The sequence below is a fragment of the Manis javanica genome, chromosome 18 (assembly GCF_040802235.1).
Source record: "Manis javanica isolate MJ-LG chromosome 18, MJ_LKY, whole genome shotgun sequence".
Taxonomy (NCBI): Eukaryota; Metazoa; Chordata; class Mammalia; order Pholidota; family Manidae; genus Manis; species Manis javanica.
Genome location: NC_133173.1, coordinates 20,949,416 through 20,964,889, shown reverse-complemented (window position 1 = coordinate 20,964,889; position 15,474 = coordinate 20,949,416). Strand labels below are relative to the sequence as shown.

General features: G+C 43.4%; 1 protein-coding gene across 2 annotated transcripts in view; it reads left to right on the top strand.

The window, feature by feature from the left end:
- The window catches only part of GABRB3 (gamma-aminobutyric acid type A receptor subunit beta3), a 254,264-nt gene that overhangs the window by 212,781 nt on the left and 26,009 nt on the right, over positions 1-15,474 (top strand). For both annotated transcript variants that reach the window (XM_037016591.2, XM_037016590.2), the window contains exons 5-6: positions 4,181-4,263; positions 6,845-6,982. In XM_037016591.2, coding sequence (XP_036872486.1) covers positions 4,181-4,263; positions 6,845-6,982 — 221 coding nt within the window. The remainder of the gene's footprint in view (positions 1-4,180; positions 4,264-6,844; positions 6,983-15,474) is intronic.

The following is a 15,474-nucleotide window of genomic DNA, read 5'->3' as shown; positions in this document are numbered from 1 at the left end:
CCCTGTCCTTGGAGCTTAGAGGTATAGAAAAGAAACAATCTTTAATATCTATTATGAGCACTTTCCATTCTTTGGGTAAGGCAGAGAGGAGTGGCAGTCCCCGCTGTACGGGTCCAAGCATTCTCATTTGAGCATTTACTGCTCTCAGATCATGAAGCAACCTCCATGATCCTGACTTTTTCCTGATTACAAATATGGGTGTGTTCCATGGGGACACAGAGGGTTCTAGGTGTCCCACTTGGAGCTGCTCTTGCACTAAGCAATGAGCTGCTTCTAATTTTTCAGAGGATAGGGGCCACTGAGGAACCCATACGGCCTCCTCTGTGAGCCAAGGTATGGGCATGGCATCTTCAATGGCCCCTATGAAAAACCCAGGCCGTGACGGTCATTCTTTACTTTGGGCAGGATGGGCTCTATGTGTCCCTGTTGGTGTTTCCCCGGCCCTTTGCCAGGGATGTATCCCATGTCCATCATCATGCCTTGGGCGGGGGTGGAGTATTCATTAATGAGTTTGAGGCCTAAGTCTCTCATGACATCCCTCCCCCATAAATTGACCGGTAGAGGGAGTACATAAGGGGTGACTGTACCCTCTTGTCCTTCAGGGGCTCGCCATTTCAATGGTTTGGCACTAATTGAAGGGCTTGACTCATATCCTAAACCTTGTAATGAATGTGAGGATTGGGTCACAGGCCACTTGGAGGGCCACCAGGTTGCAGAGATAATACTTTTATCTGCTCCAGTGTCTAGGATTCCCTCAAAGCTCTTTCCCTCTATTTGAAGAGTTAATTTTGGTCTGTCTGCTAAATCTAATACTATGAAGGCTGAATCCCAGTCAGAGGAGCCGAAGCCCCTTTCTCCCCTCTCCGTGTTGGTAGCAGGATAATTGGCGTGGAGACTAGGTAAAACTAAGAGCTGGGCTATGCGGTCTCCCGGGGATATAGGATAGATTCCTCTGGGAGCCGAACACATGATTTTTACCTGTCCTTCATAATCTTGATCTATGACTCCGGGATGAACTACCAGGCCTTTCAATGCAGCAGAAGAGCGCCCTAGGAGTAACCCAATGGTATTTGGTGGTAGGGGGCCTTTAAAGTCTGAAGGGATAGGCTGAACTCCCATCTGTGGAGTCAACACTATTCTGGTGGTGGCACGGATGTCCAATCCCGCGGAACTTGAAGTGGCTCTCCTTGGGGGGCCTGGTTGTTCCCGAATGACACTTGCATGCTGGTTGCCCCATATATTTGCGGGCCCTGGTGACGGGGGCCCCTCTGGGCGTTTTTTGGCAGTTCTAAGGGTTTCCCTTCTATATCTTTAATAGACCGGCACTCATTAGCCCAATGCCTGCCTTTCTTACACTTAGGGCACAACTCAGGGGTCTTTTGGGTTGTTTGTTCTGAAGCTGGGCTCCTACACTCTCTCTTTATATGTCCTAATTTCCCGCATTGAAAGCATTTGATACTTCTGTTAGTGATCCTGGCTTGTTTGTGGCTCTGTAATATGGCCGCGGCTAGGCCCGCATTGGTGAGTGGCCCTCCTATTTCTCTACAGGCTTTCAACCAGGCATGTATCCCTTTTTGTTTCCAGGGTGTTATCGCCTGTCTGCATTCCTTGGTACATTGTTCAAACACTAATTGCTCCACTAGGGGCATTGCTTGTTCCTGATCTCCAAATATTCTGCCTGCGGCCTCTATCATACGAGCGACAAAGTCAGAAAATGGCTCGCTCAGCCCCTGAATAATTTTTGTCAAATTGCCTGATACTTCTCCTTTGTTGGTGAGGGCTTTCCATGCCTTGGCGGCGCACGTGTTTATTTGTGCATATACCTGTAAGGGGAAGGCGGTCTGGTCGGCTACCCACTGTCCTTGGCCCGTCAGCATATCATATGACCATGCAGGCTGTCCTTCGGCCGCGTTTGCGCGTGCCTGGGTCATGCTGATATCATGCCACAATGCCTTCCATTCTATGTATTGCCCCATACTAGAAAGGCATGCCTTAGTTACATATTGCCAGTCTGCGGGTGTCATGGCTGTCTCTGTTAATCTCTCAACTTGTGCTATGGTATAGTTAGCACTGACTCCATAAGCCCGAACGGATTCTGCTAACTCCTTAACTTGTTTATGGCTCAGGGGCTGGTGAGAGCGTACACCGTTATCCTCAAATACAGGAAACATTTGTCTAATTGCCTGAAGAGTATCTGGGTGGCAAAAGGAGAGTGCGCCACTCACGTAAGGTGGCGGGGCAAAGGGCGTCGGGGGACACCCTGCTTTCATTTTTTCCTTGGTCCGCTTTTCAACTTTGCTGGTTCCCTTACTTCTACACTCTGCGGTTTTATTTTCTTCCCCTTCCTCTGCGGACGTTAATTCCTCCTCAGATTCCCTATTGGAGAGTTGGAGGTCCCTCAACTCTTTCCAGGGGTATTTACTATTTTCTCCGAGGCGATTGTCACTCGCTTCTCGGGGCTCTTTCGCTTTTGCCCTAGGCGGGCTTTCTCCCTCACTCTGAGGTTTCTTTACCTTCGTTTTTGTGGCCTTTTTTCGGCCGCGCGCGCTCTCTGTTTCCCGTTCCGTTTCTGACATGCTCTCTTGGATATCTGTCAATGCTCTCTGACCTTCTTTTATTACCTTTTCACATCTCTCATCTTGCAGACAAGCTCTAATCAGTTTCCAGAGGGGCCTGGTGCCTCCCCTCAGGCTACCCTCCTCCTCCTCTCTATCAAGATCTTTCCCCAGTTTGTCCCAGCTCGGGATTGAGAGGGACCCTGAACAAATGAACCAGGGGGCCACACGGTCTATCTCCTTCACAAAAGATCCTAAGACTTTGCTGGAGACCTTCAAGTTTCGCTCTTTGAGAGCTGTCTGCAGCGCCGTGACTAATGACGGTGCATTCCCCATGGTGCCTCCTTATTTACAGAGAACCATCAACCATCATCCTAAAAAGCAGGGGCCTCTCGGAACTTACCCCTCCGGGCTTTCTTCTGACCTGCAGTTCTGAATCCTCTCCAGATGTCTGAAGGGTCCTCCCTGTGCCGGTGATGTTCTGGTTCCCGGGTTTCGGCACCACTTGTTGCGCGCCCCGTCCTCGCCGGCAAGAACAGCACGCAACAACAGCAGGATTCTTCTGCAGAAAGCTTTATTCTTCAGCTCTTTGTGAAACAAATGAGTTGGGCAGGACCCAGAGGGGAAGGAGAGGCTTGCTTATATAGTTCTCATGCTCTGACCTGGTTGGTGCGGCTCCATATGCCTTATTAGCATAACCATTTGGTGGGTCTCATTGGTCCTTATGCCAAGGCGCAATTAGCATGTAATTTAGTGGTGTGGGATGATTTGTCATTAGGAAGTTCGGGGCCTTCCGGCTGCCCTGCATGGGGCGCTATTTTCTGAGCGCGGCTGCCAACAGGGTGGGATTCTAGAGAAGGAGATTATAAAACATAGTGGCCTAATTATTGCATTTGCAACCAAGGCTCTGGGTAGGCTGGTTTCCCGAAAACAGGCCTATAGATGAAGTAGAAAGTGAAGTATTATCTCTCAATGTACCGTTGGTTTAACCATTGCATGGCAGAGACTTGGCTGTCCTTGAGCTGTGACATAATTTATTTCCATGGCTGCAGCTGACCCCAGTGGAGGTTAACCCACTCAATTCTGATTCAAAATCTGTAACAGAAATTTTTGCTTTGAAAAGATAGATACCTCATGGTGAAAAGCTCTGGAGCATTAGGATCCAGCCTAACAGACAAGTGTAGCAAAAGAGGATCAAACAGCAGTTTGCTCCAGAGTTCCCCAGGGCAGCCCGTGGATCTATAGCTGCTTGGACCTTTCACATGGCAAGGCAATTCGATGTTTAACCTGATCAGTGCTGTCGCCATGCTCTGTGCTGTAAAGGGCAGAGAGCCCCTGGACAAGGAGGCAGAAACAAAACTGAAGATCAGAGTTTCTTTACAAAGTTCTTCCTCTTCCCTTGATTACCCAAAGTCAACAAGACCCCATGAATAATTTTATTAGATTAAAGTTTTTGTGTTGCTCTTTGTGATAAAGCTGGCTTATACGCTACTGAAAATGCATTCAACTGTGTATACCCTGAAATATGATTAATCAGGGGTGCTTTAGGGAAGGGGGTTGTCTGGGAGAAGTTTTCCTGCCACACTCTCATCCCGACTTTCATACCTGCCACACTTGTGTTTCAGAATCACCACGACTGCAGCGTGCATGATGGACCTCAGAAGGTACCCCTTGGATGAGCAGAACTGCACCCTGGAAATCGAAAGCTGTGTGTATCTGTATTTCTTTTTCATCTACTTATGTTTTAGGCCTTCTTGTTATTATTTGGCATCTTTTCCAAAGCATATATCATTTTCTTGACATAGTTTTTAATTATCACAAAGATAAGAGGTTTAGCATTCCACTCTGCAAATTTCATTGTCATGACAGGGATTCAGAGAGAGGCAGAGATAGAGACTCGGTAAAAAAGGTTCTGCATTCTAATATAATTAGGAGAGTCTGTTTGCTGTGCTGAAATATAAGAAAACAAACACTTCCCATCCCAGTCCATTCAGAGAGAAGAGCAAAAAACACTGGGATGCAATTTTCTCACAATATGCTTCATCACACATGAGTGGCTGCCCTCCTGGGACCCTGGGCAGTTGGAGTAAAACTCATTTCCCATCAGGAACTCAGCTTTGCAAGCCAGCTATTTCTGCATCTTGGCAATTTTCTCAATTTGAAGAGCATTCAGAGGCCTCATTGATGATTCAGTGTTGAGTCCTTCTACGTGAGAGACGAGAGCTGCATCCCTAACACCTAACAAACAAACGTCCCACCTGCTACCTGAACTGTGTCTCCTGGCACATCCAGTGGCTGCTGCTGTCACCTGACCTGGCCTGTCATCGATCGGTTCATCATGAGTCTCAACTCATTTAGGCCTGTCTGTGCCTATATCAAGGGTTTTTGGATGGCAAGTGACCCACTTTACAGTGTCACTTGATGCATCTGGGATGAGAGTAAGTGTCTGTGAACACACAGGGGAAGTTGTGCTGGTGGTCGGCCAGCATTCATTTCCTACGGAGCTGGCCCCACTGTGCCCCTTGCTTCCAGCTTCACCACTGTCATGTTTTCTGAGAGCTGTGCTTTCAGAAGGTGAGGCACGTGAAATCATGTTAAGTGTTACACAATGGAATCATCGGGATAGTTAGCACAGAGGACAGAGAACTCTGGGGAAAGATGATAATTTCCCAGTAGTTGAAGGACTCTCCTAGGAAGTTAAGTGAATATAGGCGGCTGGAGGGCACAATTCCGGATGATCTGATGAACGTTTCAGGAAGGCAAACTTGGAATCCAAGTAAGGAAGCAGCTCCTGTTCCCACTGACATAGTGAGCGGCCTCGGAGAGTGTAGCTTTGTCACTGTGATGTTTGAACCGAGGTGGAACATGAGTAAAAGAGATTTCATCAGTCTGTGAAGCCCCACTCCTCAAGGAATCCAGGGTTGAAGCACTGAGTGGAAGAAAGGATTCTCCCAAATTTCTGGTGACCTGATTACACACATGCACAAACATTTTATTTAAGTCAAGCTGCAAGCGTGGAGAAGGGTGAGCCATGCGAAGAGCTGGGGAGGGCCTGCTGGTCTGAGCTGCAGCCAGAAGGCCAGGGGGGCTGGGCTGGGTGAGGGGGGGTAGACACACTTACCGCGCACACAGGGGCTGGTCCTGCATGTCCTTGGAGTTCTTGTAAGGAGCTTGGTTGTGTTTTTCTAATTGCATTGGAAAACATTGATGGCTTCAGCAAAGGAGTGGCTTGGTAACTGTGTGTTTTATAATGATCGTCAGGGCTGCCGGGTGAGAATGGGATATGAGGGAGTCAGAGGGAAGCAAGGAGACAGAAGATGTGACCCCACTGACCCAGGGAGGGGGGACAGCAGATGGACCTTGGAGGGGGCAGGAGCTGTGGTGAACAGTTTCCCCAGAGCTTTGGTCTAGTTGTTTGAATATCAAATATTGAGTGTCTGCCTTTTGTTTTATTGTATGTTCAAATCAGAAAGTTCTTCTATTGATAGAGTAGTTTTCTCCAGGTGCCAGTTTTAATTTTAATGAACCTTACAAATAAAATTGACCTAATCTTATAGAAGACTCCTGGGTGCTACAAGTAACAACAGACATTATTATCCTATTTGTTCATTCCCAAGAGAAGCTGATTGATCACCAAGTGAACCTGGGCACTGTGCTAAGAGCTGGAGATGCGACCACAACCTGGCTAATGAGCACTCCTCTTTCTGATGACACCACTGGGCAAATCTCTGAGGGCCAAAAGGGGCCCAGCAAAAGGCATTTCGAGGGATGGCCAGAAACACCTAACAGAATCATCCAAAAATGTGGACTTTTTCTTTCTCTTACAGTTTCCAGTATTATCAAACACTGATTGCTTAAATTAGCCCTCAGTGTTTTAACTCTTCAATAGCTTTGAGAAGTTACCTTTCTAGAATTCGTTATACTTGAGTTCTCATTTTTTTTCTTACAACCATCTTATTCAGTACTGTTGATATTGTAAATTAATTTCTGTGCAATGAGCAGGCCAACTCTGCAATTAGGTTTTGCAAATAGAGCTCTGGTCAGCGTCCTCAGCCGGCCCACTTCCTCTGCTTTTTGACACCAGCTGGGTCCAGACAGCAGAGGGAACACAAGAATATTCGAAAGTTAGTTCTTTGATGACACTTCTTCTCACCCAACTACATCAAACAAATCTACTTCAAATACGGGCAAGCTGTTCCTTCCATTTCATTAATGACAGTTTCTTTAGCCTTGCACGTGGGTAACATGATGAATCATTTCTGCCGTGTCCCTGTTCTGTCTCCGGGCAGATGGCTACACCACAGATGACATTGAATTTTACTGGCGTGGCGGTGATAAGGCTGTCACTGGGGTGGAGAGGATCGAGCTCCCACAGTTCTCCATCGTGGAGCACCGGCTGGTTTCAAGGAATGTCGTCTTTGCCACAGGTAAGTCCCACGCACCTCACGCTCCCTGGGGGGACGCTGGCTGCCAGGGAGGGGCCACTCCCTCGTGCCACGCCTTACAGCTGGCTCAGAGCACTGGGTCACCTAAGGAAGCACCATCACCAACAAAGCATCACCTTAGGTACCCTTCCTCTGTATCTAAAGGGATCTATAGCTTCGATAGGGAGGAAGGCTCGCCTGACAAGTAGATGCTCTCTGCAGCTGATTATTGAAAAGTCAAAGGTCTGAGGGTGAATTTAACCAATCCGTGTTTGGTAACGTAATTTCTCATCGCCAGGCAGACAGGAGGCCCCTGATGGCCTTGGGGCAGGAACAAAGGGGAAAGAGGCAGATAGGAGGAGGAGGAGAAGCAAGAGGCCTCACCCCACTTTGGGGGCCACTGGCAGCCTTGGCAGTCCAGGGAGCCGGGCCGCCTGGAATAGGTGATGCTGCCTCCGGCGCAGTCGCCTTCTGACATCACCTGGTGAAGGCCTCTCTGGCCTGGATTCCCTTGTCATCTTGGTTCCAACTGTCCAGAGACTAAGAAGGTGCCTTCTGTTCTCCTGTCTGTCCTTGCTGGGGTTTTATTAAGTTAGAACCACATGTATTTTAATGTTGTGTGGTGCTTTCCTAGCACTTTTGAATGCATCTAAGTGTTTTTAAACCGAAAGGCATTATGAAGACCGCAAACTCCAGGGTGGGATGCCGAGCAAAGGCAGAGCTGAGACCTCCCACCCAAGTTTTCTCCTATCAGTAGAGCTTAAACTATGGCAGACAGGTGGGTGGGAATCAGCTCCGCCCTGTGAGAGCGGCATTCCTGAAACCCAAGGCCTGCTCTCTCCACCTGTTGCCTTTGTCTGGAAAGCCTGCGACCCGCAACCATCTGCCTTCCCTCCACCTGGCCACCTCCAGCTGATTCTTTACCTTCCTCAAGGAAGGCTTCCTGACCTTGCTCTGCCCACTGACTCCCTCCCCAGGCTGGGTTAAGGGGCTGCCCTGCGCTCCTGCAGTTCCACACGAACTTCCTTCTGGCTCTGCTGGGCCTGTGTCCTCAAGGATGCATCTTCCATAGGAGGGACCTGTCTGGGCCGTGGCTTACCTTCTTCTCCGCCCCCACCTCGTGTGGTGCCGGACGCATCCTAGGCGTGCGGTGGTATCACTGGCTAAGTGAACAATGAGTCAAGCACCAACTCCCTCCTCTCCACCCCAGCCTCAAAGAACCAATGGATATGCCAAGCGTAGACAACAGCTTGAATGTTTGGGACACTGATGAGGTCCATTTTTAATCGGTACCACTTTATCCTCTGTGGTCAGAGGGCCCTGCAGAGGACGCACCGAGGGGCTGCTCACCTGGGGTGGGTGGCAGCAGCCCCTAGGAACATGGGCTTATCATTAAGGACTGGTTTCCACAATAAGAAAACTGCCCTGTGATGCACTGAATAAAACCTTTCATTGCTTCTAAAACCAGGATTTGAACTGTTCCATACTCCAAGTGAAAGAAGCAAAGGGTCTGCCCAGAGCCCAGGGGTGTTAGCTGCTCAGTGGAATGATCCTGCCCATGTCTGCCTTGGTCTAGGAAACTCCAGATGTGGCCACAGGGTGCTCCAGGCGGGTCTCCTGCTGTGCTTTCAGCCTCAGCACTTAGCTGGATGGGGCTTGGGGGAGGGGCACGCTTCTGTGGGAAACTGCAGCTGCTTAGAAGGGTCCTCCTGAATCCTCTTTCTCAAAACCACTGAGGGGCATTTTCTTTAGCTGCAATCTTTGTCTTCCTTCTAAGTGTGCATGTGGTAGAAGACATCCCAAACACATCCAGAGGAAAAGGATATTACAGGTGTGGGAAGTTATTTAAAGCATGCACAGAGCCATCAGGATGTTTGTCTTTCTAGCACTCGCCAAGCTTCTGAGTTTGTCGGGTATAAGCCAGGGGCTCCCTATCAGTCAGCTAGAAACCAACCGCCTTCAAAGAGCTTGCATTTTAAAATTATTCTAATTCACCTATTCATGACAAAATAGCAAAGCACATCATTTACATTTTATTTTAAAATTATATATTATACTAACTTATTTTCCTTTTTAAATTGAAACAGAGTTGATAAACAGTATTATATTGGTTTATTTTCCTTCCACAAGTGTTATGAATTAATGAGGTTTTGGTTAGTAAACTAGATTGAAGAGCTCTTTAGCCTGAGAGAGAATTCTCAAACAAAGGATCAGGAAAGAACAAGCGCTCTGGACATTTACTCGGGCCCAGCTGAGTCCCCCTCGAAGCTGTAGTGTGGCTGCTTGTCTCACTGCTTCTGTCTGAGGTGAGCACACAGCCTGGAGCTCTGGGAGGCCAGTGAGGCACATGGGATGCAGAACCCCAGAGGCTGCTTGCCTCAGGGTCACGCATGTGAAACTTTGCGCTGCACCCTCCTCACCCTTGTGCTACTCACTTAGGGGACTTGCAGAGGCCCCTGCTGTGGTTTCCATGGGCAGACCTCCTGATCTGTCTCCAGGCGTGCAGGTAATGGCAAAGAACGCATAAAAGGCGAGTGTTGAGTGAATATTCACTCAACAACTGACACAAACGAGGTGGGCCCTGGGGTCAGGGAGGGGAGCAAGGAGCATCTGGTCCCCTGGTATTTCTCACCAGGCCTTTGTCGTTTCAGCCATGTATACCCCAAGTGATGTCACATAGTCTCTTTCATAAGGGGTGTTTAGCTGGAATTAATCTACAATAAGAGAACTCACTTAAATATGTTCAGGAGACTGTATATGCAGGGTTTTTAAATGCAGAGCCTGGAGCCGGACTGCTGGACTGGAAGTCCTACCTGAAACCTGCTAGCAGTGTGATCCATGGCAAGTTATTTAACCTCTCTGAAAAACAGAGATAATTATTAATATCTGCTTGGCAGAGTTGTTGAGAAGATTACAACTCCGTTGAGTTAGTACAATAGAGCCTAGAATGATACCCATGGTAAGTATTGATTAGCTGTATTAATTAAACTGTGTGGGACCAGGTATGAAGCATACTTTGGGAGCTCTGAGAATAGCTGACCAGAGCTTTGTATATGAAAAAGTGTATGACATTTTTCTCTTGGACTATTTGGCATGATGTAACTGACTCCCAAGTGCTTGTCTGAGGGTTTCTCAAAAGTAGGCATTGTTTGGGGCTCATATTTGAATTCCTAATACATATCCCAGTACCTAGTCCACTCAATAGTTTGAAAACCGAATGGTTATTGAATTGAGAGGTGAAATCTGACCGTAATTACTGTGTATTCAACTCTAATCAAATGAATCATTTCTGCAAAAGAGATGTTGTATACATTAATGATACTATATATTCAAATGTTTACTGTACTAAAATATGTGTTTAAAGGAAATCCACAGAAATTTCTTTGCACCTGGGGAGAAAGTTAAGTATACCTCTGCCCAGAAAGAGGGAGCTGCATTCCATAAATGTATTTCAAAGACAACAAAGAAATGACTGAGTTCATTCATATCAATGAACAACTATTCCATTCCTACCATGATTTAACAAATAGGTTTTGGGAAAAGTATTTGAACCCCCTTGAACTTAAAAGAAAGTGAAGCAAAACAGTATTACTCTAACTTCTAAGCATAATGGCCTGTCATATTATAATTTGTAACACCTTAAACATTTTTCACTAATGCCCCTTGGAAACTGGTAGATGACAAATAAATTAGCCGAGATTAAAATATAAGAAAACTGAGACTCAAGAATGACAATATTTGACCAAATTTACATAGTAAAGCTAGAAAGGACAAAGATTAATTCATAAAGCTCCTGACAAATTAGGAACCCCTGATATATTTTTTGAAAAAAATTTTATAAACTAGTCTTTAAGCTTTATTTTAAAAGATAATTTTCCAAACTTCTGCTTATTAATGGTATAAGCATACTTACAAAACATGTAAGTAATTGGGATGACAACGTCCACAGTGCCTGCCTACATCTGTGTCACTCCCTCCTTTACATGCCTACATTAAGGGCCATACATTCCTGATGAGTGATGCTTTTATGCAGGTTTCTAAAAACTAATGTTGGCATTGGAGGCTTCCAATTCCTAAGCCATGGCCCTAGAATTGCTTAGTCCAACACCCAGAAATCATTGGTGGCAAGAAATAAATGTATCCCTGCCTTCTGATCCACCCTGCACTTTGCTGCCAGATTAGCAGCCATGCAACACTGATTGCGTGAAGCCATTACCCAGATGCAAACCCTTTGCTAGTTCTTTGCCTGGAGCCTGGAATTTAGGCTCCTTCACCCTGGATTCAAGTCTAGCTCCAGTATAGCTCACAAACATACCCCACATGAAGCCTTCATTTCAGTGGCTGCATTTAACTCATTCTCTCCTCTCATCCATCATTTCTGCATTCTGCTCAAAGACTTTTAATCCTGTTACAGCCCTTATGTGCTATATTTTCTGCCTTATTTTCCTATCCAAATCTGGTATATTCAGCAATGGACAGTTCAAATGCCAACACCAGTTGGCTTTCTTTGAGCATCTCTGCCAGTTATCTTTTTCCTTTGGAAAGCTTTAAATGACACACTGTATCATTCCTTTATCAACTGTCAAATATTACTCTCAGTCTCATATCTATCAGGCATTTGGTAAATATCTTTTGAATGAATTTATGTGTTCGTGATCATGTGCTCAGGATTCCCACAAAGTTCTCAAAGCCCAAATATAAACTTGTCTTGAAAGTCAGAGAAGGGAAAAAAGAAAATAAATTATTTTCACTAGACCCACTGAATATCATTTGCTATTTAAATCTACTGGACTTACTGGAAAGTCCTGGATCTTTTAGAGATTTATGTAAGAATTTCAGGAAATACTGAAAATGTGTTTTTAAAAAAAATGCAAACTAAGTCTTTGAAATCCCTTTGATTGAAACCTAAAAAGATATGGGCCTTCCAAATGAGCTTTGGGGAATAGTGTGAGAAATTTTTACTGAACTTAACTTTTAAGCCTGTTCTAGATAGACAATCCATAATCATTTAAAAGTTGGGACCTGAAAATTTTGCTCAAAAATATTTAATAAAGCAAATATTATATCACCATGTTCTAATTACTGAAAATAAGCCAGTGTCTCGAGCAGAAATCTCAGTAAAAGACTTTCATTCTTTTATCTAATTTCTGTTTAGTTAAACATAATCAAAATGCATATATTACTGTAATATTTAGGATGTGCCAAAAATATCCAGGTGAATGTGCTTAAGCAAACAGATCCCAATGCATTAAAAAACATATGTGAGGATTTTAAGTAAACCATCATCCCTCAGTTGGTGGATCTTCTAACAGGCTCTAATTAATTAAGCAAGACAGTCCTAGGAAGGGTCAGAATTTTTCTCATCCTTTTTTTTTATATTGAGACTTAAAGACTTTTATGACATTAATGATAATTTTATAATTTTCCTATATGTACACATATGGAAAAATGTTTAAAATAAAAATGTAGAGCTAAGCAAATTACCAGAAACTGAACATCACAACTGACTTCAGGTCAAAAAGTAGATTGTTGCCAGCACTTCAAAATCCCCACGATGACCCCTTCTAATTTCCCCACCACCCCCCTCCCAAAGGAAACCTCCGTCTTATGGAAGCATAGTTAATTTTGTGTGTCGAACCTTATTTAGTGGAATACTAGAGTTTGAATTATTCTGTGGCTGTCTTCTTTAGTTGAAGATCAGGTTTGGGAAACCTGTCCATGTCATTTTGGTCACTTAACTTTCTTCGTTGTCCTGTGTGTGAGTGTGCCACGATCTAGTTGTCTGCTCTCCTCAGGTGGAGATGGATGGGTGGTGCTACTGTGAACATTCTTGCATTTGTTTCTGTGGATATCTGCATTCATAAGTGTTGAGTTCTGTAGGTAGAAGTGGAGCTGTGAAGTTCAAGCTTAAAGATTATACCAAATTGCTTTCCAAAGTATTTTTTACCAGTGTGTACTTGTACCAATAGCGCATGAGCGATCCTTTTGCCACACGTCCTGCAGGGTGCTGAGTGATTCCTTGTGGTTTTCGCTTCCGTTTCTCTGAGTACTCATGAGATTGCGCACTTTTCCCTGTTGGCTATTTGGAGATCCTCTTTTGTGAATTACCTGTGCAAGTTTCTTTTGTGAACTGTCTGTCTCTAATTTATTGGAGTTATGCATATATTCTGGATGCAAGCTTATTAAGGTTACAGTGTGTTACAAAAGTGTCCTTTTCACATACAGTCCACGTGGAATTGATTTTTGTGAATGGTTTGAAGTTTGGGTTAGTATTATTATTTTCCACAGTGCCACTGCTCTGAAGCAACACTTGTGTCACACATTGTGCATGTGGGTGCGGATCTGCTTTCGGACTTTCTCTTCTGTACCATGGGTTTCCTTACCCTCCATGGACCTTACTCATGTGTTAGTTCCTGTAGCTTTGAGTAAAGCAGATCTTTCCCTATCTTGCTTTGTAGTCACTATTAACTTAGTTATTTTTGGTCCTTTTTATTTCTATGTAACTTGTATAATTAGATCATTAATTGTCACTTTAAAAATGGTTTGGCTTTTTATTAGGAATGGATTTGTTAATAAAGTAAAAAGTGACATTTTTATAATTCTTCCAATCTGTATATATTTTTGTCTCTCCACTTACTTAGGTCTTCTGTAATGTATTTCATTGACATTTAGGATATTTTGTATAGAAGTCTTGCACATCTTTCTTAAAATTTGCTAGATGTTTGGATTTCCTGATTTTATTATAGATGGTAAAATTTTTAATGTAATTTCTTGTTTGTTGCTGGTACGTAAGAATACAATGATTTTGTATTGAACAACCTTGCTAACATATTTATTATTTCTGATAATTTGAGATGGTATTTTTACCTCTTCCCAAACACTGCAGGGAACTTTGTATACTTTCACTCTGTATTTCCTCATTCTGACTTATATTGGCTATTGTCATTATGCATTATTACTGTATATATATTTTAAAACCTATATGATACTATTATTGCTAGATTCAGTAAATTTTAACTTAGATATAATTATAAATATCTTTTCTTTGTTACTCGTTCTTTTCTGTTCATATCCAAGTCTCTATCTGTGAATGTTTCCTTCTGCCTAAAGAATATTTTTAAAACTTTTTCTTTACTGAACCTTCTAGTGACAAGTTTCTTCTAGATTTTGATTTTGTTCTTTTAAATCAGTACATGATCTTCTATCATATTTATTCTTGTAGAGTGTATTTGCTAGTTACAGAAAGCCAGGTTGGCATTTTTTTCCTTTTCCATGTGAAGATATTATTTCATTGTTTCTGGCTTCCATTGTTTCTTTTGAGAAGATATTTGTTGGTCTCATTAGTACTACTTTCAAATTAACCTGTTTTTCCTCCCCTTCTAGCTGCTTTTTTGGTTTTTCTCTTTGTTTTTGGTTTCATTGGCATTTAGGATACACCAAAATTCAGTTTTCTCTCTAGTTACTCTTCTTGGAGTTTGTGGATCTTCTTGAACCTTTGTTTTGAGGTCTTCCAGCTGCTTTGGAGCATGGTCAGCTATCATTGCTTTGCTCCATCTCTCTCTCTTTTCTTCTAGGATTCCAGTTACGATTCCAAATCTAACAGTCCCGATGTGTTAGATCTTCTTACTTTCTATCTTGTATATAGCTCACCCTCCTTTCTGGAATTTTCATTTAGTTACTCTTCATGCTTCCTCTAGAAACTTTCTTCTAACTTATCTTTCAGTTCAACAGTTCTCTCTTTATCTGTATCTAATCTATATTATTATCCATGAAAAAAAATGTAGATATAACTCAAAGTCTATAATGATGTTTTCTTTCTTTGGAGAGGATCTATGCTTGCCTCGGCCTGCAGCTGGAGGCATTAATAATCCAGGAAAAGCTTCTTGTAGTTTCTGGGTTTCAGGTATTTCTGAATTTATTTTGAGTTCACGTACATGCCTGAATCCTTCTAATTCATATTTACATTTGGGCAGTGCTCTTTAGAATCCCTACTTGGTAGTTTCTCTCTCTAGTTTTTTCTTCCTTATTCTCATGCATCTGTCAGATGTTCTGTTTAGTTGCATATCTTTTTCTTCTAGAAACTATAGCTACCTGAAATATAGGGTTCACTTCTCTCAGTATCCCTTTTCTCCCAGACTTTGCTCAGATTTTTGCTGGTGTATTATCTCTCCAGTGCCTTCAAGGAGATTTATATAAATTTTGTCTGTTTTTTTCTAGTTATTTCTAGTAGAAGGGTTACCTATTCTATAGTACTCATACAACACGTTTGTTTTTTAATCCTTTTTCTTTTTATTTTTTCAGAAACATTTACAGTTGTTTCAATATTTAATTCTTAGTTTGGATTATTAATGCATGAGAGTAAAAAAGAAAAATTTATGATACTTCTTTGTATAATCACATTTTGGAAATATTAACCATTTAATTCTATATTTTCCTAATAATATTGTAGAGAGAAAACACGTTCCAGAATAGTGCGCTGTTGTAGAATTACTATA